Below are 25,161 nucleotides of genomic sequence, written 5' to 3' on the forward strand. Positions count from 1 at the left end.
CCGATTCCATGGGGAAAGTATCTGACCCCCCCCCCCCTTAAAATTTTGCATATGGGCGCCCATGTCCGGCTTCCCTTCACATTTTCAATTCTTGGCAACTTTTTTTTTTCTTCTAATAGGGACGTTTTCCATATTGAGTGTAGTTAACTGTACTGAAAGTAGCACCTGCGAGCGATAAGCGGCCAAATCGTGCAGCCCGACTGACATGGGATCACGTGATACGCGTCAGGAAGCAGGTTCATGCTCTCCATTTCATTCTACATCGATTGCAGACACCTGATTAAGAGGAACGTTCTTGGACTATTAATCCTAAAACTGACGGAGCTAACGAGGTGTCGCTCAGCTAGTCATCAACTCTTCATCCAGTTTAAATGAGATTTTACTCTAACACTGTTCGCTAATGAAGCGTGAGTGTTGGTGCAGTAGTCCATCTATCGCTCTAGGTATCCAGTGACTCAATAGATGGCGCCACTAAAACTATATTTTTCATAAATAGGTGCTGCTATCTATTGAGCAACGGCGAAGGGAGATCACATTGTGTGAACTATACTTCGGCATTAGTGCAACAGTCCATCTATCGCTCTAGGTATCCAGCGACTCAATAGATGGCGCCACTGAAATTATATATATTTTTAAATAGTATAATAAGTGCTGCTATCTATTGAGCAACGGCGAAGTTAGAACACATTGTGTGAGGTATGCTTCGGCATTAGTGTGGCAGGCGATCTGCCACTTTAGTTGTCTGGTCACTCAATAGATATTTAGGAAAGGTTGTGTCATTTATTGCGCAAACAAAAAACAGATCCTCTGTTACACTAAAACCAAAGAATAGTTCAATGAACATGACTTCAGCAAGCTGCTGCTCAATAGATGGCACCACTTGTACCAATTGCAAAGAACGATTGATTTCACTTGCGCCACTATTGAATAACCTGATAACCACAGAGTGGGAGATCGTCTGCTACATCAACACTGAAGCATACATTCATAGTTCAAGGAGCAGAAACAACAGTTGAAAGACTTTGATCCTTTTTCTCATTGTCTTCGGAGAGTTCTGCAAATTATTTTCTGTTTTGCACTGTGGGGGAAAGGAGTATGTATGTGGACGAACCGCACTCCAGCTACTTCCACAGTTCAGTGATCAGTCGTCACGTGGTCGGTCACTGCACGAGGACGGAGGGCGGCTTGACGGAACGGATGGGGGCGGGGCGGAAGTGCCCCGCCCCATTCCACGCCCGGGGGGAGGAGTTGAAGTTGTTGAAGCTCATGGAACGCATCAAGGCGGAGGGGGCCTGGGGGACGCAGACCGGAGATTCTGAGGGCACGTCAGCTGTGGAAGAGAAAACGACATTAAAAAAAGTTTTTTTTTTTTTTTTTTTGTAATTTTTGAATATAGTTTAACATGAGTTAGTAGTAAATTCAAAAGTAAAGAGCGCCAAAGGCACTGTCCGCAGTAAAGTCATAACGATTCAAACGCGCTCAGAGAACAAGAATAGATTGGGCAGAAATAATCCCTTGTTTTCGTTTGAAAATCAATTTGTGTTAAATATTTGAAATGCAGTTCGAAAACTCGGATGATGCACCTTGAAGCGTTTTTTTTTTAATAACTATCAGCTATCAAAGGGACCTCTGGTCCTCAAAATATGAAGGACTGCGTGCTAAGCGCCTTGCCTTCAGAAGACAACACACTAGATGGTGGTGCCATCTATAGACAGTTCGAGAATTTAGAACCGAGCCAGGAGCTGAATAGCTTTCTACTCTGGCACCCCCAGAGGTATCGTTTCACATGGAGGACATTGTGACCACGAGCCTATTTAACGTCGCCCAGTCACCATTAATGACGACGGTGGATCTTCGACCTGCGAGGATCGAACCCGAGACCCTCCGGCTCCGAGTCCAATGCCTTACCGATCAGGCCACCACGGCCCGTTCTATGATCTACCAATTTAAGCTGTTGTTTGGCTGATTGAAGCACGTGACGTTTTTGACCTATAATAAGTATTGTTTCACTGCGTGTTACTCGTCTGACGTCATTAGCTGTCATGTGATCAACCAACCGGTAGCTACCGGTCGAGGTCATCGAACGCAAGCTCAGAGGAATAATTTAAATACATCACTCTGTCTCAAAGTTTCTTTCGATTCTTCACTCTGTCATCTTGCGCAGTTCACATGCGCAGAACATCATGAAAAGAAATACCAGCTTAAAACAAATTATAACACGAACGGCGTAAACACTCGAATTAAGTGTCAAAGACGTAGCTATTTCTAGCGTAGAAAAAAAAATCTAGTCTTCAATTTGAGATTTGAATTTTGTTCGATCCTAATATTCAACTTTGACCGAACTAAAGGATAAGTATTAATAAGCCCACATTCGTGAAATGTCCGACGGAACTATTCTATAATATAATAATTAATTCTATAATATATTCTATATTCCTATTATATATATAAATATATAAAGATTATAATAATTATATATCATATTCTATATATATATATAGGAATATAGAATATATTTCTTCCAAAAATCACACTTTTGGGGGAAAGAGGTTTAATTCTGTGCACTTAACTTCACACAGTTCTAATGACGTAAATATATAGCACTGTAAAAACTTCGCGTAACCTTGCTCCATAAAATCGGTAGCAGCCTAGCTGCCTCCACTGCTCTGAAGTCTGATATAACTGGTGTCAAATTACACATCGCTTGTGGAAGGTTACGCCATGGTAACTATAGCGTAACGTCTCACTCCTTTCTGCGTAAGGTTACACCAGTATTTTCTGTATGCTTACAGAGAAATTGCTTGAAAGGTTACACATTAGCAGAAATTGAACTTTCAACGATTAATCAAGTTCATGATTTTTAACTTACTTTAACTCACAAACAAGACATTTTTATTGCACAAAGATAGGAAACGACCTGAGTGGTGTCCGAACCCAGAACGCGAATCTCACAGACGGGTCGCACAGCAAGAGCTTTCACCGCTCGGCCACCAAGGACGGGTTCTGTTCAGCTATTTAGCTTACGTTTGACGAACCTCACCGGTCGACCGGTGAGTAACCGGTTATAAACCGCAGCGTTCTATCATCTATCGGTTACCTCACCGGTTACCATTTTAAGCTGTTGATTGGTTGATTGGAGCACGTGATCATTAGCTGTCACGTGATTAACTAACCGGTCGCTACCGGTCGTGCTCGTCGAACGTAAGCTTAGAGTTCTACCTGCTTTGCACCGATTCTGATCTTCACGCATGCGCTATGAATTCTACTGAAACAGTAGTGCAAGGGTCCTCCAACAATTTGAGTTTGTAAAACAATGATACTGCATACTTCAGAATTCGTGTAACCTTGCACAGAACAATACTGGGGTAACCTTACACATTTTGTTTTACAATGTAGGACTAACGGCTGCGAAAACAGAGGTTTTGAAGGTTAAATGAGGACCATAGTTGTAGTATTAACTAGGTACATAACGAGAAACCGTTCCATGGGCACCGAACCCTTCTAGTATAGACGAGCAAATGTCCGAAAAGCGCATGCGCGTGGTTTGGTGCAGGCATGTAGACAACTTTTGCCATAGCCTGATGGGACGCAAACAGCATTACATCCCCGTAGGCTAAGCCTTTGCTCGTCTATTTTAAAGTTTCGCGCATTCGTTGGAGGCCAATGGCTTTCGCTACGGAGTTGTGCATCTACAGGGTGTTCCAAAAATGACTGATACATTTGAAAAATCAATAAAAACTAAACGGGCACCGATAGAAATGTACCGTTCGTTTCATTACGCTTGGGACAACAGTAAATTTTCAGGCACACAGACTTTCAAAATTAGTTACAATGTTCCTCAACAGAAGGCGCTGCAAGCATTTTATAGGGTATAAAAGAAAACGAAGTCGATAAGATCTCCAAAATGACCGGTATATATGAAAAATCAATAAAAACTTAACGGGCACCGATAGAAAAATACTGTTTATTGCATTATTCTTGGGACAACAGTAAATTTTCAGGCACACAGACTTTCAAAATTAGTAACAATGTTCCTCAACAGAAGACGCTGCAGGTATTTTATAGGGTATAAAAGAAAACTTAGTCGGTAAGATCTCCAAAATGGCCGGTAAATTTGAAAAATTAATAAAAACTAAACGGACTGCGACAGAAATACATTGTTTAGTTGCAATATGCTTGGAAAAACAGCAAATTTTCAGGCACACACACTTTCAAAATTAGTTACAATGTTCCTGAACAGAAGGCGCTGCAGGCATTTTATAGGGTATAAAAGAAAACTTAGTCGGTAAGATCTCCAAAATGACCGGTGTATTTGAAAAATTAATAAAAACTAAACGGCCTGCGACAGAAATACACTGTTTATTTACAATATTCTTGGAAAAACAGCAAATTTTCAGGCACACACACTTTCAAAATTAGTTACAATGTTCCTCAACAGATGGCGCTGCAGGCATTTTATAGGGTATAAAAGAAAACGCAGCCGGTAAGATCTCCAAAATGACCGGTGTATGTGAAAAATTAATAAAAACTAAACGGCCTGCGACAGAAATACACTGTTTATTTACAATATTCTTGGAAGAACAGCAAATTTTCAGGCACACACTTTCAAAATTAGTTACAATGTTCCTCAACAGAAGGCGCTGCAGGCATTTTATAGGGTATAAAAGAAAATGCAGTCGGTAAGATCTCCAAAATGACCGGTTATACTTGAAAAATTAATAAAAACTAAACGGGCTGCGACAGAAATACTGTTTATTTACAATATGCTAGGAAAAACTAAATTTTCAGACAAACACACCCGAAGCCTCCTATAAATATCTGCAGCGCCATCTGTTGAGGAACATTCCAACTAATTTTGAAAGTCTGTCTGCCTGAAAATTTACTCTTGATCCAAGCATAATGCAACAAACGGTATTTCTTTTGCTAACCGTTTAGTTTTTATTGATTTTTCGAATGTATCAGTCATTTTTGGAACACCCTGTAGTTATACAAAATCTATGATGGGGTACACGCTGTATATGCCTCTGGTATGAAGTAGAACCCCTTGCTCTCAAGAACAGGCCGACCCATCCGACATTTTGGTTCCGAGACAGCTTTGGACCCAGCCTTGTTTAAAGTGTTGGGAAACACGGAGTCGCTGGTTGCTATGTCGTAAAATTATTGATGATAAGTTGATTAACACGTAACTTTAGGTAAATCTAAGGCCCCAATATATACGAGCCGACGCATCAGTTTAAGATCAGCCATTTTGGATCGGAGCGCGTGTTTGAGTGGTTGTCGTTTCTGGCGAGTTATCGCGTTTCTGATTGTTCACTGTGAGAAATGATTAGCGGCACGTGAATTGTTTATTAAATAAAATATTATTTGCGGCAAATTTGGCGAAATCCGAAACTTTGCTGTGGTAACCCTGGCAGTGCAACAATGAAAAATCCGATCCAAAATGGCTAAACTTAAGCTGATGCGTCGGCCTGTCTATATAGCGGCTCTAGGCCGACCTATCCGACATTTTGGTTCCAAGACAGCATTGGACCCAGCCTTGTTTCGAGTATTTGGAAATACGGAGTCCCTGGTTGCTATGTCGTGAAATTATTGATGGTAAGTTGCGTAAAAGGTAACTTTAGGTAAATCTAGAAGGAGCACTTTTTTCCCCAATTAGATAACAGTTTATTTCGGGAGATGTTTACTGTAACGGACAACACTTTTTTACCGAACTTGGTTTCAACTATGAATTAAGTATATCATCTCCATTAAGACTAATATATAATAATAAAAAAAAATCTAAAATTTAATCTAAAAAATCTAATCAAAAAGTTTAATCTTATCTAAAAAAAAAAAACACACACACACACACACACATCCTCATATAAAGTTATAAGATCAAATAAAACGATTATTACGAAACGATTAAACGATTTAAAAAGCAATTCTTTTTTTTTTTGGCACCGCGGCTGTTTAATGATCTAACGAAAGATGTTAGGAATGAGAAGAACTTCAAAAAATATAAACAAGGGGTCAATGAATATATACAAATTAACGACATTCTATCACAATAATTAGTTTTTAGCTGATAATATATACTGACTTGCCAACCAGGGGGTGGGGAGGGGGGATTTTGTATTGTTATTTTTGTACTATAGAATGTTTCAATGCGAGTTATTGTGTTTTTTTTTTCTGGAGTCAAACAGTCGACTTATTGTTCTGTGTGAAATATTTATTACTTGTTAATTAATTAATTTGTAAATATTATACTGTTTAATACATATTTGTGTTTGTATTCCATATTAAACCTATTAAATAAGACTGCGGACAGTGCCTTTGGCGCTCTTTAGTGTCGAATTTACAACTAACTCGTGTTGAACTATAGTCAAGATTTTCTTGATATTTTGTTATGACGTTTGTTTGTAATTTATGTTTTATAATTTGTATGGGCGACTTTCTAGCCTATAGATAGCAACCAGTTTTCTGCAACATGTTTTCCGTAGAGATAATAACGTTTTCAATTTGGGACCAAAATGTCGGATGGGTCAGCTCCCCTTTCGAGTGGCCCTAGCATGAGGTATACCAAGTAAACTCCATTGAGAAGACATAAAACGGACGGAGTGAAGACTTGCATTCAAGAAACCAAGATCCCAGGTCACGTGGTAGATTTCAAAGCAAAGCATTGGAAGAAATCAGGTTTCTGTCGTTTGTTTCACGCAAAACGTGCCAACCTTCGTCGTTGTTGAGTCATGTGACCTGGGGTCCATGGGTCAGCTTTTGCCAAGCCAATGATTGGACGTGCTCCCTCCATTTTAAACTTGACGTTAAATCTCGGTTATCACAAATTTGCCATTTCAACTGCGCTTGCGCGCGGACTTCGCTTTTTGGGCTTTCTGTTTTAAGATTTCGTGTTGCTTGTTTATATTTCAGCTGAGCGAGAGTCCCACCAAATTAATGAATGCGATTAGAATATTTTCACAGCGACTTCGTGACATATTATATGAAACTACGGATATGAATAACTGATAATCTTAAGAGAAAAATGACATTTCAATATTTATTAGTTTGGAAATATTTATTTAACATAAGTGTAAAACACGTTGTGTACTTCAAAAATGATTGGAATATTAGTACAGAAATCCGTCTTTTGCGGATATTTTACGTTAGGCGTAAACAACTTAGTATTACATATTTTTATTTAGGTTGAGGGTTCGGCTTTGTATTAGAAGTGATGCTGAAATTCTAGCACGCTCTTCTGAGGTTAAAAATGTGGTCCTGAAAAAGGACAGACGATTCAGACACCGAATCCATTAATAATTAAGACGCAAAATTCAATCTTTACCGAGGCCTAAAAACTAAATCAGAAAAAAACTTTGTGATTTCTAATTTTTATCTTTCGCTATCTCATATTTATTACCAAATGTAAAATGTTTGTAATTAATTTAGCAAGAGTTTTGAAATCAGCTAAGTCCGCGCGCAAGCGCAGTTGAAATGGCAAATTTGTGGTAACCGGGATTTAACGTCGAGTCCATTTTAATACCTGCTCTAAGGTGAACTCACCGTTGCCGGACCAGCCCTTGGGCGTCCTGACCTTGTAGGCGTCCGGATTCCAGGCGTCCAGGGACTCGATGATTGGCACGTGGGGGATGGCGTTGGGGTAGGTCATGACCTTGGCCTCGGCCGCCCTCATCACGGACTCCACCACCTGTCGGCTGCTCAGGGGCGGCTCCGGGGAGCTCTGGTAGCGCGTCTCCAGCAGGTGGCGCACCTGCGCCGAAGGAGAGAGAGACATTTGAATGGGGTCGTTTCCAAAATTTTAAAAGTGTTTTTTTTTGAAAGAGAATGCTTAAAAACATAGGATATGACCATTCTTTGATAAATTTGTTTAAGTTTAATATTTAAAAAAAATTACTTACCTCGCTGCGCTTTTATTGTTTACTAGTGGTACCCGCACGGCTTTGCCCGTAATAGAAAATTAAAAGGTCTTTTGGTTCGCCTTTGTATTTACAAATAATGTATGGGGACTATTCTCGCCATTTGGCTTGAGCCCATGCTACGGTTCCACGTTATGATAATCTCGTCCATCTTATGATGATTTTGTTCTTAAAACTAGAATAGAAAAAGAACCACATCGAATTTTCGAAAATTCGCTTTGAGGTGCACACCCCATGCTACAAACTAACTTTGTGCCAAAAAACTGTGTGTGAAAATCGGCCAAACTGTCTAGGCGCTATGCGCGTCACAGAGATCCAGACATCCTACAGACATCCAGACAGAGAGACTTTCAGCTTTATTATTAGTAAAGATAATTCTGTCCGACATCACAAATGATGAAATGCCATTCAGTGTTGCCAATCACAGAGAAAAATATTTAATTCGCATCTTTACTCGCGTGTATTGGCAACGATAGGGTTGATAGCAAGCGTAGAGCGCAATTTTAATTAGCTGTTTGATTATCATAATGTGGAAACATTGTGGAAGGATGCGGCAAAGAGCATCATTTGTGACGTCATCAAGACCACGCCTTTTTTGAAAAATCGGACATATTAAAAAAATCAATTATAAAATAACTCTTGGGAAAATGAAAGAATTTTCTGGATTGATGTTATTGAGCAATCACGATTGCTTATTGCTTTCATTTGATTGTTTTTGATGCCCTTTGATTTTATTTTCCCCACGCCACCCTCTGCAGCACCACCGTCGGCCGGCTCCTCACGACGCTGCTCCTCTAGCGAAAGCGTCTCCAGGTTTCGTCAATATCCTACACTTACACGCATACATACACGCACCTACACACACACACATATACACACACACACATATACACACCTACACACACACACCCCAAACACATACACACACATACATACAGCTACACACATACACAAACACATACACAAACACATATACACACACTCCTACACACTCACATACACACAACTACCTACACACTCATGCCTGCACACAGACACAAACACACATGCCTACACACACACACATACCCCCACACACAAACACACACACACTCGTGATTGCGAAAAACATAATTTAAATTCAAGATTACAAAATTCAAATTAATTTTTCTTTGTTTTTTTTTTCTTTCTTTCTTTTGCTTATTCAATCAATTTCAGTGACAAAAAGTACTACTTTTGACTGAAGGAAACAACCTATTTTGACAACTTGAATGGGGTTGTTTCCTTCAGACGAAAATACTACTTTTTGTTACTGAAATTGATAAAATAAGCAAAAAAAAAAACTTTCATTTTCCCAGCGCTTGATCTTTAATTCATTTTTCAAAACGTCCGATTTTGAAAACAAGGCGTGTTCTTTATGACGTCATAAATGATGTACTTTGGCGCATCTTTTACCTCTTTTCCACGTTATGATAATCAAGAAGAGAATTAAATAGTGCTCTCTACTCTTGCTATCAGCCCTATCGTTGCCAGTACTCGTGAGTAAAGATGCGAATTAAATATTACACTCTGTGAAAATGGCATTTCATCATTTGTGACGTCATCGGCAGGAGCGTAAACAATGAAAGCGCATCGATTAAAGCACTTTTTTAAAAATATTAAACTGAGTCAAATTATTAAAAATAAAATGGTCAAATCCTGTGTCCTTAAGCATGCTCTTCCAGAAAAAAAAAATATTTTTAAAGTTTTGGAAACGACCCCCATCGAAATAATATTTTTCGGCGTTTTTCCGTTAGCCGGGCGCAAGCGAAAATCGCCAAATGATGACGCCCAACGCCAAGCGATTATTCACCAAATTGATGTAGAAATCCGCCAAGTTTCTTAGAACCCTTGTTGGGCGTTTTCGCGGGGCGAATCATTTGGCGAATAATTGCTTGGCGTCGGGCGTAATCACTTGGCGATTTTTGCTTGCGCTCGACTAACGGAAAAGTACCCACTTTTCTCAATCACGAATTGCAATGGGACCCTACTCGTCGTGTTCCTCCGTTTAAAGAAATGGAAACGAATGAAAATAGTCGAGAAATTTGCACCCGTCATATCTGTACCTCAGAGCAGCGTAAATCTACCCCCCCCCCGATTTTCCGTTTAATAGCGCATATGCAGAATTCTATTCCGTATCGAATCATGTGAAAGTAATCCTAAAAAAAATTGATTTGAATTTTGACATCTTGAATTCAAATTATGTTTTTCGCAATCACTAGTGTGTGTGTATGTACGCGTGTTTAGGTCTGTGTGCAGGCATGAGTAAGTGGGTATGTGTGTGAATGTGTGTTTGTCTGTGTGCAGGATTGAGTAAGTGGGTAAGTGTGTATGCATGAGTGTGTGTGTGAATGTGTGTTTGTGCCTGTGTGCAGGCTTGAGTAAGTGGGTATGTGTGTTTGTGTCTGTATGCATGCATGCGTGTGTGTAAGTGTATGTGTGTATGTTCGTGTCTGGCATACATGGTCTGCGTGCAGGCACGTGTATGTATGCGTGTAAGTGTAGGATATGGACGCAACCTGGAGACGGCTTTCGCTAGAGGAGCAGCATCGTGAGGAGCCGGTCGACGGTGATGGTGCGGAGGGAGGCGGGGAGGAGGGGGAGAGAAATAAAATCAGCGTAACGCCAAGGACAGTCAAGTGAGAACAATAAGCAATGTGATTGCTCAAAAAAAAAAAAAAAAAATCATTTGTACTTTTTTACAACTGTTAAAAAAGCACGCGTCCGATCCTTTGCATACGCCAAACGTTTTCCCTCTCTCCTTCAAAGTAGCTATCATGTGACTTACGCTGTTCTGGCTCTGAGGTACAGAGATTATGACTGTTGATAGACTAAAATAACTTATTCTATACGAGGTTCATCCATTAAAAAAAAAAAGAAACGGCGATTAGGAGGCGGCAATAAACATAAATATTTTATGGCTGACATCCACCAGTACACTTATCATAAAGATTGTTTACAGCGTGTATAACGCTATGTTTTGATATTTATTATCAATATTATATGGTGGGAATGAGTCGTCCGGAAATGTTGTATTTGGATGAAGTTTTGCCCTTTAAGTTCATCTTTATGGGTGTGCTTCCTGGTCTGATTAAATTAAAAAAATAATTAAAAATTAATTTGAATTTTGACCTCTTGATTTCAAATTATGTTTTTCGCAATCACGAGTGTGTGTATGTAGGCATGTGTGTTTGTGTGTGGGGGTATGTGTGTGGGGGGGTATGTATGTTTGTTTGTAGGGGTATGTGTATGTGTGAGTAGGCACGTGTGTTTGTGTCTGTGTGCTGGCATAAGTGTGTGGGTAGTTGTGTATATGAATGTGTGTGTGGGAGGGGGGGTATGTGTATTTGTGTGTTGGTATATGTGTTTGTGTCTGTGTGCAGGCATGAATGTGTGGGTAGTTGTGTGTATGTGTAGGTGTCTGTATGTGTATGTGCTTGTGTATGTGCGTGTATGTGTGTGTGTGTGTAGTTGTGTATGCATGCGCGTGTGTGTAGGACATGGATGCAAAATGGAGGCGGCTTTCGCCGTGAGGAGCCGGTCGACGGTGATGGTGCGGAGGGTGGCGGTGGGAAAATAAAATCAAAAGACATCAAAATAGTCAAGTGAGAACAATAATCAATCGTGATTTTCTCAAAAAAACCCTTTCCAAAAGGTATTTCTGGCAGCGTTAGTGAAACAGAGTCATTCAAGGTGGAAACCCGTTTCTATTGAAACGTAAGAATGTTTTTTTTTCCGCATTCAGTGTGTCACGAAGGAAAAAACATATGTACACTACGACCCCGTCTCCTGGCTAGGCAAGGCGTTTGTTTACGTTTTTAGTGGGAGAGACTGGGTATATTTTAAAGACTTTTAATATCACTTAATGGATGACGCATCACCAATTCTTTAATTTTTTCAATGAAATTTAATAAATATTATCTTACAGATTCTTTGAATTATTTTCTTTTTATGGAGCTGACCATGTTTTTTGAGGACCTGATTTATTTATTTGGCGGAATATTTCACAGATTAATGGAACATTTAAAGCTCTTTAATAGCCTGATTTTATTTATTTTGTCGATTACTCTATTTTGATGGGACTTTTTGCGATTTCAGTGAATTAAATGGAAGTTTAGGCCGATATTTGAGTGAAACATTTTTCGTGAATACAATCAGCCAATAAACAGAATAAACAACAAATACAGGCGTTCCCCCCAAAATACTGAATTTGTACAACACGGTCTCGATATTACACGGAACACAATTTGCGGTTAAGATAACACGGATTCGATATTGCACGGTATTGAACTAGAATTTAATACTACACGGTTTTGGCACGACGCGATTTTAAAAATTGAATTTCAATTTCTTTCGATTTACTGTTTCGTAGAATTTAACATCGAGCCGAATTTCTCAAACGATAAAATTTAAAAACGTTGCAATAGTTTGTTTAAACGTTGCAATAATTCAATTTATTTTACATTCTTTCGCTGCTGTTTCTCAGAGGAACTTTATTGCTGCACAGAAAAACCTCAGATTTTTTTGACAGTTACGTTTTGTTCTTTAAATAAAGTTGAAAAAGTTTATTTATTTATTTTGTCTGCAAATAACGTATTTTGTATGTTTTATTTTAGCAGTTGTTATAAAATTTAATACCTTAAGACTCAACTTCGATATAACAGGGTACACACTGCCTCAATTTATATTACTTCAAAGTTTCGTGTAACTCGATAAAAAGAGGTATGCATTGTGTGTGCCTTGATTTATGTTATGTACCAACATGACAATTTCAAATAATAATTTAAATAAATAAATAAAAAAAGTCTCGTATAACGGTTTTGAGAAAGCATGGTACGAATAAACCGTGTTACACGAGAACATTATGGTAGTTCAAAAAAAGTTTTTTTCAGCTCGAGTACAGGACACCCAGTATTTTTTTTTTTTTAAACTTACTAATAGTATTTTGCTGTAAAAGTTTTAGCTTCGTACTCAAATTTTAAGAGGGTGCTCAGTGATCCCTCCATTTAACAGTAGCCGTAGCATAAAAAATGTCACACATTTAGAAACATTTCATTTCCCCAGCTGTTGTTTTGTAAATAATTATTTTATTGCAATGTATATGCATATTACTAGTGCATATTATAATACAGTAAAGCACCGTTTATACGTTTCTCTTTTACACGTTTCTATCAATTATACGTTTTTTTTTAAATTGGTGCCTGTAGAGCTACGCATTAACCTATACTAGTCTACATATAATATACGTAGCTAGTCTACGCATTAAACTATACCTATTATACGTTTTTTCATTTGTACGCTTTTTTCATACAGTCCCTTCAAAAACGTATAAACGGTGCTTCTCTATGTAGCCGAGGTTTTTTCAGTTTAATGTATTTTTTTAACCCTCCTCTCCACAGGGGCGGATCTAGAGGGGGGCCATGGGGGCCATGGTCCCTCCCAAAACCTTGTGAATGTAGGAATTTTTTTAAAAAGAAAAAAAAAGATAAAATATTATGAGGAAAATTTTAAAAATAGCATGAGTGTTACTTTAATAGAAATTTTAAGTTTTAAATGTGAGAGAATGTACAACCCCCTTCTTGAAACAAAACTGTTTTATTTCTAAAATTTTGCTTCATCGTATACATCATTTCTTGACGCAAACGATGGACAACCTTAGGACACTAGGACGATCTATGGATGCTGCTGTCCTCTGAGCACACCTATAGTTTATAAGATCAAAGAGAGCCTAAATTTGTGTTTTATGGCTTTAATTTCGAAACTTTTCTGGAGGAGTGCCCCTTATTCCCATGTTCCTCCACAAATGCCCCCAAAAGTAACTAAAAATTGATGTCCATTTCTTTAAAGCAATAAATTATAAATGAAGAATTCTTTGGAATTAATCTGCGGCAACAAATATTGACAACTTAACTTTTTGCTATTGAAGTGAAGTGAAGCGCTACATGTTGTCATTGCGCCAAGTTACTCGCACTCGTACGAATCACGTGCAGATAATCCTTGGAATTTCTTTACCATTTTCTTTTCCCTTTTTGTATTGTCCAAAAATGTTAGAATAAATGTGTTACTTTTGTGTAAATTCGTTTTCTTCATGAACATAACACGCCAACCTGCCGTGCATCTTATCTTAAATTTTGTAAATTCCCCCTATTTCTATTGTTATTTTTAATTTCTACTTGGGATAAAAACTTGAAGACGGGTAGGGGCGGTATTTTGTCGGAAAAATCGATAATCTGGCACTGTTTGAAAAGTGAAATTTAGGACAAAAATCTAAGGACACTTAGAAAAAATTCCAAATGGTCCCTCCCAAAATGATCGGCTAGATCCGCCACTGCCTCCCCATACTCATGAAGTTTGGGGGGATGGGGTCGAGCACACCCTTTCAGTTGAAATAGGAAGCTGAAATTCTTCCAGTATATTACTATCCATATAGGGGTGTCCTGTTATCTAGGAGATATGTATTTTTGAACAACCCTAGAGGAGCACCTGCATACCTTCTGGTCGTCGACGACCCACTCCTCGCTCTTCTTCTTCCTCTTGGCGAAGAGTTGTGCGCCCTTGCCCGTGGGCGAGTTGAGGTCCTTGACGATGTCGTGGCACACCTCGGGGCTCATCGCGTTGTGGTCGACGATGTCCACGCCCTCCCGGAGGAGCCGCCCCATGTCCACCAGGGTCCGGGGGTCCAGGATCAGCTTGAGCCGGGGCAGGCCGCCCTTGCTGGGGCGCACGTACGGCAGCTGCGCCGGATCGCCCGTTGACTCCTCGGCCACCTCGCCAGCTGCAAAAAAAACATTTCAGAAACCTTTTTTGAATGAACGGCAACATTTCCGAAGATTTCAGAAATTTCCTTTTAACCGGTTTAGACGGGTCATCAAATCGTTTTTTTTTTATGTCATAAAATGCTAGTCGGACTATTCAAGAATATATGAGGAAATACCATTTCCGGGCTTATTCAAGAATATGTTACCAAAATTTCAATTTAAAATTCCGTTCAGGTCCAATGCGGCTTCAAAAACTGAAAATTGGAAAATGTTCACAGAATTTTTTTTCAATCGCATTTTTCTCGAAACGACTTTTTTCAACGGGTGTGCCTCCTAGAGCAAAATGTTATAGGCCAATTGTTATGAAATTTTGGGTGAATATTCTTTATTCAATTACACTTATATTTAATTACACATATATGAACCTAATTTTGGGATGATATTATTATTAAAAATACTTTTTTAGTGCGGAAAAAGATGAATAAAAATGGTAGCAAAACGTGAATTTTTTGAACAAACATCTCAAAAGCATGAAATGTTTTGTTTTTTAAAACAGAATTAGGTTCATATTCTGAGGAAATAGGTTGTTAACGGTTAAAAAAATTGTAATGATTACAGATAGAAATTGTGAATTTAGGACACCAGCACTAAGCTCTCATGGCGACCATCCATGGACATCAGCTTCTAACTCTTTTATTTCTGGTAGAAATGACTTGAAAAAATGAAAAAAGTGTACTTCAAAATATCAAAAAAAAAAAAAAAAACCTTTACGTTTGAACAAATTCTGATTATTCCTTCAATGTTGAAAAAAATCACGAAAAACACAAAAAATTCTGCCTCCTAAACTGGTTCTACCCCCCCTCCCCTAAAGGGACGTTTCCTATAAAAAAAAAAAAAACCTTAAAAGTTTCTGAAATATTGACAGCACAACTGTATCTGGTTGGCGTTTTAAATGGGATTCTTTCTATATCTTTGCGAATCAAATAAGATTTCGAAGCATTCTTCGGGGGTTAGTCAGCGTTAACGAGCAGGGGGCGGAGCTCAATAGTACTCTAAAAAAACAAAAACAATTTTCATTACCAAAACATAGTTTTATAAAGTATCGTAAAAATTAATATACGCAGACGATAAATTTAAAAATACCGGTAATTCAATAATTCTATTTTGTCATGAAGTATTATGCTAACTATAATTTGGAAAGGGGGGGGGGACCTGCTTACAAATAAAATCGAGGAGCGAACAGTTTTCGTACATATATAGCTCATCTTCCCTTATCACTCGAGAGTCACTCGACTGAAGTAATCTGTGTGAGTGTGGGCACTCGAGGCCTGTTCGAGTGCTCGTTGCCCGGAGCGTGGAGTTGAGCGATTCCACGAGCGCATTTTCGATGGAAAACAAAGGTTTAAGTGGCTGCAGTGAAATTGATTTCATTAAAGCTGATGATTCTTTTTACTTCCTTTTACAAAAAAGGAAGTATTGTATTCGCGAAAAAAATTTCACCTAAAAATCGGCCTTCATTTCCATTTTGCTCACCCCCAAATGAATGTTGAGTTTTTTTTTCGACCTGACCACACATGGATATGGGCCTAGGAACGTACAGACACCAGAAATATCCATTTTGACGACCCCCGAGTTAATGACAGCGAATTTTCTCGCGACGTCTGTTTGTACGTGCGTATGTGCGTATGTATGTCGCATAACTCAAGAACGGAATGTCCTATAAAGTTGAAATTTGGTACGTAGACTCCTAGTGGGGTCTCGTTGTGCACTTTCCTTTTCGGTTGCATTCGGATGCTCCAAAGGGGGTCTTTTGCCCGTTTTTGGGGGGAAATCATTGTTCATTACGATGTAATCTCTAGTGGTGTTATAATTTGGCGAACACTTGGCGATATATCGCCAGTCTGTTAGTCGCCAAGTTTTGTCGCCAACTTGGCGACAAATTTGGCGATTTTTGTTTTTAATTTTGAAATCTGGTTTCAATTTGGCCACTGTTAGTGATATTTAGAGAGTAAACTATTGAATCCTATTAAAACTGCCAATAATGGGGAAATGACATTAAATTGGAGTAAAAGGAAGTCATGTGATGCACACATCAGCTCGTTTAATTTTTATTTCATCGTGAACTATTAAAGGTCACATTACCTTTCTTTTTTTTTTAATTAAAAAAAATTTCATTTTTCTTTGAAACCACAACATGCATACTTATTTCGTAATCCATAATTCATTTTCAAAATTTTTAAACACTGCCTACTTTTTTAAAAAATTAAAAAAAATTATGAAATTTTCAATTTTTTAAAATCCTTAAGGTTTTTTTGTTTTTGTACTAATTTAAAAAAAAAATTGATAAACGATCACAATCATCGCCTCTAAAATTCTGTGCATTCTTTTGCTTTTGTGTTAATTAGAAAATTTTCTGTGATTAATTATGTAAAAAACGTATTTTTTTTTTTTTAATTGGCTTTTAAAGGAATAACATGCTCTAAACATTTGAGTCATTTATAAAATGCTTATCCAATGCACAGTTTTGTTAAATATTTTATGCTAATTGCAAAAAAGTATTACTTTAAAGCTATAACTTTAATAGAAAAAAATCCTTAGGGATTCTAATGACATGAAAACACAAAAAAGCGATGATCGAGAAAAAGCAGTTTAAAGTTTTTCTTTTGCATAAGAACACATAGCGAGCACAGCCTAAAATCCCTCATAACTTTTTAAATATTTGAGCTAAAGCAACGAAACTTTTTCCTTGTGTTTGGAACAGTATTTAGTTTTGAAATAAGCAACAAAAAGTTTTTTGAATGTTTGATCATTGTTGAGGTACTCTAACCCCTTAAAAGATGAAAACCACACAGAAAATATTTTACATTTGTTTTATTTTTTAATGTTTATGCTACTACTAGTGAGCTCCTCCCCCTGCTCGCTGACGTTCGTCAATCCCTGGAACTGCTGGCGCTGTCACATAAAGATCGCAGCCCGTTAGTCACTGATCACTCAAGAGTTTTTAGTCTAGCCCCAATGACTCTTCTCAACTCTTTAATGTAGGGAACTAGCTGTACCCGACGCGCGTTGCTACGCCAACAAAAAAATACATCCTTATACTGATTTTCATGACAATCGGTTGAACGGGGCAGAAGTGGCTACTCTGCAGTGCCACCTAGTGGCGAGTGGCTTCAATGAGCCTATGATGCAACCTTCTCCGTGGAAAAATACATATATATATAGCAATTTTCATAACAATCGGTCCAGGTATCCAGTGAAGCCGTGACTCTACTCAAATTTTGTACTCACGCAGTTTGCAAGATCAATCCAACGCTAAAAATATCAAATAGAAAAAGTTTTAAATCCCCCCCGTTGCATGAAAAGCCATAAAACAATAAAGAAAGAATTTATTTGTTCAAACTCAAGAAAAATGGCTTGTTATCAATGAGATTTTTCACGCGAATTAATTTCTGCAGCCGATCATTTTATTCGTATTTATCCAATGGATGGTGACTTAAATTGGAATAAAAAAGGAACTATCGATCGGATTTTTTTCGAACGGGTCTGTAAACATTCCCAGTACCAAAAATAACAAACGGTGAAAGTTTCAGCCAAATCTGCCGGGTAGTTTTTGAGTTCATGGATGACATACATTTCCATGACATCCATTCATTTCCATGTTGCTCACCCCCGAATGAATGTTGAGTTTTTTTTTTTTCAACCAGACCACACGTGGATATGTGCCTAGGAACAAAGAACGTACAGACACCCGAAATATAAATTTTGACGGTCCCCGAATTAGTTACAGCGAGTTTTTTCGCGACGTCTGTATGTACGTATACGTACATACAGACGTCGCGAAAATGTATGTGCGTATGTGTGTATGTATGTCGCATAACTCAAGAACGGAATGTCCTAAAAATTTGAAATTTGGTACGTAGACTCCTAGTAGGGTCTCGTTGTGCACCTTCCTTTTTGGTTGCATTCGGATGCTCCAAAGGGAGTCTGTTGCCCTTTTTTGGGGGGAAATCATTGTTAATTTCGATGTAAACTCAAAAGTGGTGTTATTATTTGGCGGACACTTGGCGATATATCGCCCGACTTTTGCTCGCCAAGTTTTGTCGCCAACTTGGCGAAAAATATGGCGATTTTTTATTTTTTGAGCAATCACGATTGCTTATTGCTTTCATTTGACTGTTTTGATGTCCTATCATTTTATTTTCCCGCCAGCGCCCTCCGCACCATCACCGTCTCCTCACGATGCTTTCGAAAGCCGTCTCCAGGTTGCATCCATGTCCTACACCCACGCGCATACATACACAACTACACACATACACACACACACACACAAACAGAAACACATACAAACACATATACACACAAGCACATACACGCACGCATACATACAGACACCTACACATACACACACATACACACAACTACACACATACACAAACACATCACACACAAGCACATACACGCACGCATACATATAGACACCTACACATACACACACACATACACACATACACACAACTACACACACGTACCCCCCATACACAAACACACATACCCCCCACACACAAACACACACGCCTACATACACACACTCGTGATTGCGAAAAACATAATTTGAAATCAAGATGTCATAATTCAAATTAATTTTTGTTTTTTTTTAAATCTGGTTTCAATTCGGCCACTGTTGGTGATTATTTAGAGTGTAAACTATTGAATCCCATTAAAACTGCCAATATTGGGGGAAATGACATGAAATTGGAGAAAAAGGAAGTCACGTGATGCACACACCAGCTCGTTTGTAAAAGGAAGTGAAAAGAGTGGTCGCTGTGCAATCGGCGACGTTTTGAGCGTCTGGTTGGCGGAAAGCGGAACCAAAGCTGTTGGCAAAACCGAGGAAGAGTTTGTCCCTACCTGCGCCTTTTTCGCTGAGTACGGAAATACCTCGAAAAAACGAATCTTGGGACTTTTCCAGCCACAGAATGAGTTTTCGGGGCATTCTTTCCGCTTTCGCAAGCCTCCCGGCAGTGTCTGTCTTTCGCGCAGTCATACCCTACTACGTACTACGAAGGAACGCTCGGCACACAGTAGATTAACGAATGTGCTGAAAATTAAAATAATCAGTTATCCAACGCTTTGAAGCACAAAGAAATGCAAATGACTGCAGACACGTGGTTCGGTGTTACAAGGCACACCTTTTTCTATGCAAAGAAGTGTGAGCTTATGGATGATAAGTCAGCCGAGGAAAGGCAACACAGTGGAACAGGAGATAGTATAAATACCAAAAAAAAAAAAAAAAAAAAGAAATGAAACAAAACAAAAAGATAAAATGACACCTGGAGGTGAAATTTGTTATATAATTTCATCAGGAAAAAAAACCGTTAAGTAATAAACTTTCCAAGAAAACCATAAACAATGCAAATACAGTAGAGAACCAATTACCTGGGAAGTTCGGGACCATCGCTATCTCTGATATCTGAATTTCCCGGTTTTCTGGATCGCTAAAAAGCGCTACTGGCTGATTGTTTATGAAGCTTAAATTACTATAAAAAATAGCAGTACATATTCGAGTAAGAAGAAAACATTTCAGAAATGCTTTTACATATCGAAAAATTAAAAAAGTTTGAAATCGGGGAGGGGGGGACACCACTTTTTTGATATTCTAAAATGAAAGAAAATGAAGGGAAGGGCAAGAAACAAGTTTTTGAAGGTAAATGTGCGATTTTTCTAGTGTATGAAAGAATTGGTTTTCATGAACGCATTTTTAAAAAAAATGTTTTATAAAGATTTTGAGTTTGCGATTACGACAGCTATGGATAACTATTGCTTTTGTATTAAGTTAATATCAATAGAAATTTTATTTATGAGTTTTTATAGCCTTATTACAGTCTTGCGTTTAACGAATTCTGGATTCCACGGTCAACTATCCGGAAAATTCGAGAATCTGGAGATTATCCGGGGTTTCCGTGAAAAAAAGTGGACATTAAAAAGACTGAGGTTCAGAAGAAATAGGATCAACTGATGTCCACCCGTCGCTCTTTCGTAGAAACTTCGCCATGTACGCCGAAGGTCGTGGGTTCGATCCCTACCGGACCCTTGGGTGTTGTTTCCTCCTCTTCGTGTCGCTAATCTTTCCTGTGTTTCTCAGCAGGCAAAGGGTACGCGGTCCTTTGCGTATGTTGTAGCACCAAACCACTCGCATATCCGAGCCCGGAGCACCACTAAAGTGGCAGTCCGATTTGGTTCAAACAGCACACGGTAGATGGCAGCACCACATATCAACATTTCAATCATTTCGATGCAAACCAGCAGCCGAACAGCTCCAGGTCCAGCACCTCCAGCGGTATTGATTTGGAATGGGAACTTGAAGGACCTTGCGACCGGTAATTTCACACAGAGTTCGTACTCAGTTTCAAAAATAAAATGAAGGAGTTTTGGAGGAGTTTTGAAGGAGTAAAATGAGATTTTGAAGGAGTACTAATGGAGTGTCATTAAATGATGCCACACTTTTTTTTTCAATATATTTGAGCATCAGCACCCTTTATCACAAGGTGTCACACTTCGCCCCAAACTCCTCCTCTTGTCACGTCATATTTTTGATAAACATATTGTTACAATAACTGTGTGATGTCACTTTTTGTCACCCTCCCTCTTCCCCTTGTCACAATGTCATGAGCCCGTCTCCTCCTCAAACCATGACATCACTTGTGGATGACCCTTTTTACAATATCATAACTGCAAACAATTGTTTTTTTTTTTTTTTTTTAACGCAATCACTTAATGTAGTACACATTTACTTATGTAGTTTTAGATATTTAAATAATAATTAGACAACTTGACTTTTGCTGCTGAAAGTGTGGTGGAGGAAAAAAACAATAATCATAAAACTTGAAAAAATAGCCAAGCACCATTTAAGCATGTTTACTTCACTTGCGAAATGTCTTAGTCTTCTAATAAAGTTTTCTCCTTCAACATTTATGAATTAACTATGATCCATTTGTAAATCGAAAAAAATAAATGCGCGAAATGACTACATTAAAATCGCCTTAGTGACGAAGTTAGTTGTCAATCGAAGTATTTTAAGTTTCTGTTATAGAGGAAGATTATGTAGTCTTGAACTAAAAAAGAAGGAGTTTTGAAGGAGCGTACGAACCCTGTTCACAATAATTTTTGGACAAATGTAGAGTCCGTAATATGACACTCCTTTTGCCACAACTATTTAACTTACTGTTTGATTAGCACATTATTTTATGTTGAGTTTGTCTCAATGCACAAACTCAAATTAAAATAATGTGTTAATCAAACATAAAAAAAGATGTTATGTCAAAAAAAAAAGTGTCACATTACGGACTCTACATTTGGACGATATACTGTGATATGGCCCATATTCAACATGCCCCAGTCACCATTGGCGAGCACGGAAGATCTTTGACCTGCCGGCATCGAACCCGGAACCCTCCAGTTACGAGTCCAACGCATTGTCGATCAGTCCAAGCTGAGGAGTTTCTGTTTTAATTAGGTTTCGGTAACGTCGTTCTTTTCAATGATTGTTCATCAAAGGGGGTCGTCTATTTTTTAACCGTACATTGAACTCGTTCATTTGACCGACTTTGTTTATTTTTTTTAAAAAATCTTTCTGTGATAGTTACTCAAGTACAATGAAATTTGTTCACTGGATATTTTCAAGGCAAAGCAACTAAATCACCTTAAAGTAAGAAAATACGGCAATAAAAACTTTATCAAAAATATTACTTGGGTTTAGGTGTACTAAGAACCAGTACAATGTTCCAAATTCCAAACCATTCATCATTCAAAAGAACGGACGTTCATTTTTTAGGACATCGTACTGCGCCGTTCATATCAAGGACTCGATTCCTTTATACCCGTTTGTTCATCAACAAACCATCCCTTATATTGCGTTCACGAGAAAAATAGACTAGATGCAAACAAAGAAACCCGCCATTTGGCGACTTCAATCCCGTATTTGCTTGGAAAACAGCAAATTGGCGCCAAGCAGACGGCGAATGCTGTCTGACCATCGATTACATGGAAAGACTAATATCCGGTTCATAGGCGGAAATGGGCGTATCTATTAGTTTGCAGGGGTGTTAGTTGGTTTGTTACAGATGAGCACTTTTGCCTCTCTATTATTTAGCCTAAGTTTTGTAAAAATGAGCATTTGCTCACAGCAACATTTTTTAAATGTAAAGTATATTCTATCTATATTCTCACGACAAAAATGAATTGATTTGTTTATTCACAACAAAGTTTTGAGCTTACCGTTTTGCTTTTACGTTCCTGAACGAAATGAAAATATCTTCTTTTCTTTTTGTTGTTTCCACCAGTGGCGTAGCGAGAAAAAATCCTTGGGGGGGGGGGTTAATTTTTTCTGAAGTTTAAAGTAAAGCCATGCCCTCAAGTTTATACACTTATACTGTATATATATATATATATATATATATATGTGTGTGTGTGTGTGTGTGTGTGTGTGTGTGTGTATACATACATATATATATATATATATATATTGTTTTGGGGCTCATGGAGGGGTTCTGACCCCCCTATCCCCCCCATGGCTACGCCACTGGTTTCCACGGTAACTATTTTTGTTTTCCCTTATTTTATTTTAGAGAATGCAATAAATGAATAAGGCACTAGTGACCTTATAAACCGCGTGCATCAAAATCCCATCATCGTTATTTTCCCTTCTTCCCTGGTAGATTCATTCAGATGGAATCGTCTTTACTTGGCAGATTGCCAAATTACATACAATCCGCGGTCAAACAGTACGAATGCTATTGGACAACCTTTTATTTTCAATCCGGAGAAAATCTCCAAAAGTGGCAGACCTTCTGGCAACCCGCTTGTTTACTTTCGATCCGTCTTTCTCGTGAACAGAATCTATATATATATATATATATATATAAATGAATGTTTGTCTGTATGTCGTCCATGAACTCAAAAACTACCCGGCAGATTTGGCTGAAACTTTCACCGTTTGGTATTTTTGGTACTGGGAATGTTTATAGACCAGTTCGGAAAAAATCCGATCGATCGTTCCTTTTTTAGTCCAATTTAAGTCACAATCCATTGGATAAATACGAATAAAATGCAGAAATGAATTCGCGTGAAAGATCTCATTGATAAGAAGTTAGCTGTTGCCATTTTTCTTGAGTTTGAACAAATAAATTCTTTCTTTATTGTTTTCATGCAACAGGGGGATTTAAAACTTTTTCTATTTGATATTTTTAGCGATGGATTGTTCTTACAAACTGCGTGAGTACAAAATTTGAGTAGAGTCACTGGATACCTGGACCGATTATTATGAAAATTGCTATATATATATATATATATATATATATATATATATATATATATATATATATATATATATATATATATATATATATATATATATATATATGTATGTATTTTTCCACGGAGAAGGTGCATAATAGGCTCATTGAAGCCACTCGCCACCAGGTGGCACTGCAGAGTAGCCACTTCTGCCCCGTTCAACCGATTGTCATGAAAATCAGTATAATGATGTATTTTTTTGCTGGTGTAGCAACGCGCGTCGGGTACCGCTAGTAAATAATAAATGAACAAACAAATAAAAATAAATGCTCACTCTGTGCGACGATCCACTTCTCGGCCTTCTTGACCCTCCGGAAGAACATGTCTGCCCCCTTGGAACGCAGGTTGCAATCGTCTGAGAGGGACTCGGCGATCTTGCGGCATAGTTCCACCTGTTCCTCCACCGTCGGGTAGATGGCGTTCGGCTCCTCGTAGAAGCTCGACGAAGAGAACATCTTCTCTGCAACACACATGTCAGACGGGGCATTATCGTCTTAGTTCAAACTTCCCGGGCAAGTACACGAATGACATTTTTAATGAAAAATGAAAGTTTAAGCTATATGGCAGTAACATTATTTTCATTAAAACCAACAATTTTTTTTCTCCGTGTTTCATCGTAAACAGTACAGACGGTTGGTGTACCTAAAAGGTAGGAGGTCAAAAGAAGGTAAAGGAAGAGCGTCCATGAAGCTTTTTTTTTCTTAATTGTAAAAGTGGGCTATATTATTGAATTTTGACATTGCTGACTAAACGAATTGTAAAAATTGTAGAATGTGGCCTCAAAATTCGGGACGAATGGCCACCGTAGCCTTCGCCCCCCCCCCCTCCTTCGCAGCTGAAACTTCAATTTACATGAAATAAAACGAGAGAAGTCCCTTTATTTCAATTATTTAGTTTTTATTTTCGTAAAATAAATCAATCCATCCTGAAAAGAAAAAATCATTTTTCAATATATTGTTAATTTTTAACACTGAAAAGTGAGGGGGCAAGGTCCCTTCCTTTTTGAAGTCAACCAAGGAACAGAAGTAATAACGAAATGTTGCAGTTTGAAACTTTTTTCCACGCATTGGAATAAAATAATGAAAAACTATGTGTTTTGTGAGAATGACAATCATTTTCTG

General features: G+C 38.2%; 1 protein-coding gene across 1 annotated transcript; it reads right to left on the reverse strand.

Moving 5' to 3' along the window:
• Positions 1–959: 959 nt before the first annotated feature.
• On the reverse strand, positions 960–24,513 carry LOC129220741 (uncharacterized). The gene is made up of 4 exons (XM_054855173.1): positions 24,315–24,513; positions 14,423–14,706; positions 7,540–7,747; positions 960–1,330 (listed from the first exon to the last, which is right to left on the reverse strand). Exons 1-4 carry the CDS (start codon positions 24,511–24,513, stop codon positions 1,161–1,163), a joined length of 861 nt encoding a protein of 286 aa, XP_054711148.1. The 3' UTR covers positions 960–1,160.
• Positions 24,514–25,161: the final 648 nt, after the last annotated feature.

The sequence above is a fragment of the Uloborus diversus genome, chromosome 1 (assembly GCF_026930045.1).
Source record: "Uloborus diversus isolate 005 chromosome 1, Udiv.v.3.1, whole genome shotgun sequence".
Lineage (NCBI taxonomy): Eukaryota > Metazoa > Arthropoda > Arachnida > Araneae > Uloboridae > Uloborus > Uloborus diversus.

What these genes read in the sequence shown, in the direction of transcription:
- LOC129220741 (XM_054855173.1), bottom strand. Translation starts at nt 24,513, where the DNA reads ATGTGTGTTGCAGAGAAGATGTTCTCTTCGTCGAGCTTCTACGAGGAG. An exon ending in GAAGTGGATCGTCGCACAGA is followed by an intron (nt 14,707 to 24,314) that starts GTGAGCATTTAT and finishes TTTTTTTTGCAG; the next exon opens with CTGGCGAGGTGGCCGAGGAG. An exon ending in CAAGGGCTGGTCCGGCAACG is followed by an intron (nt 1,331 to 7,539) that starts GTGAGTTCACCT and finishes TCTCTTCCACAG; the next exon opens with CTGACGTGCCCTCAGAATCT.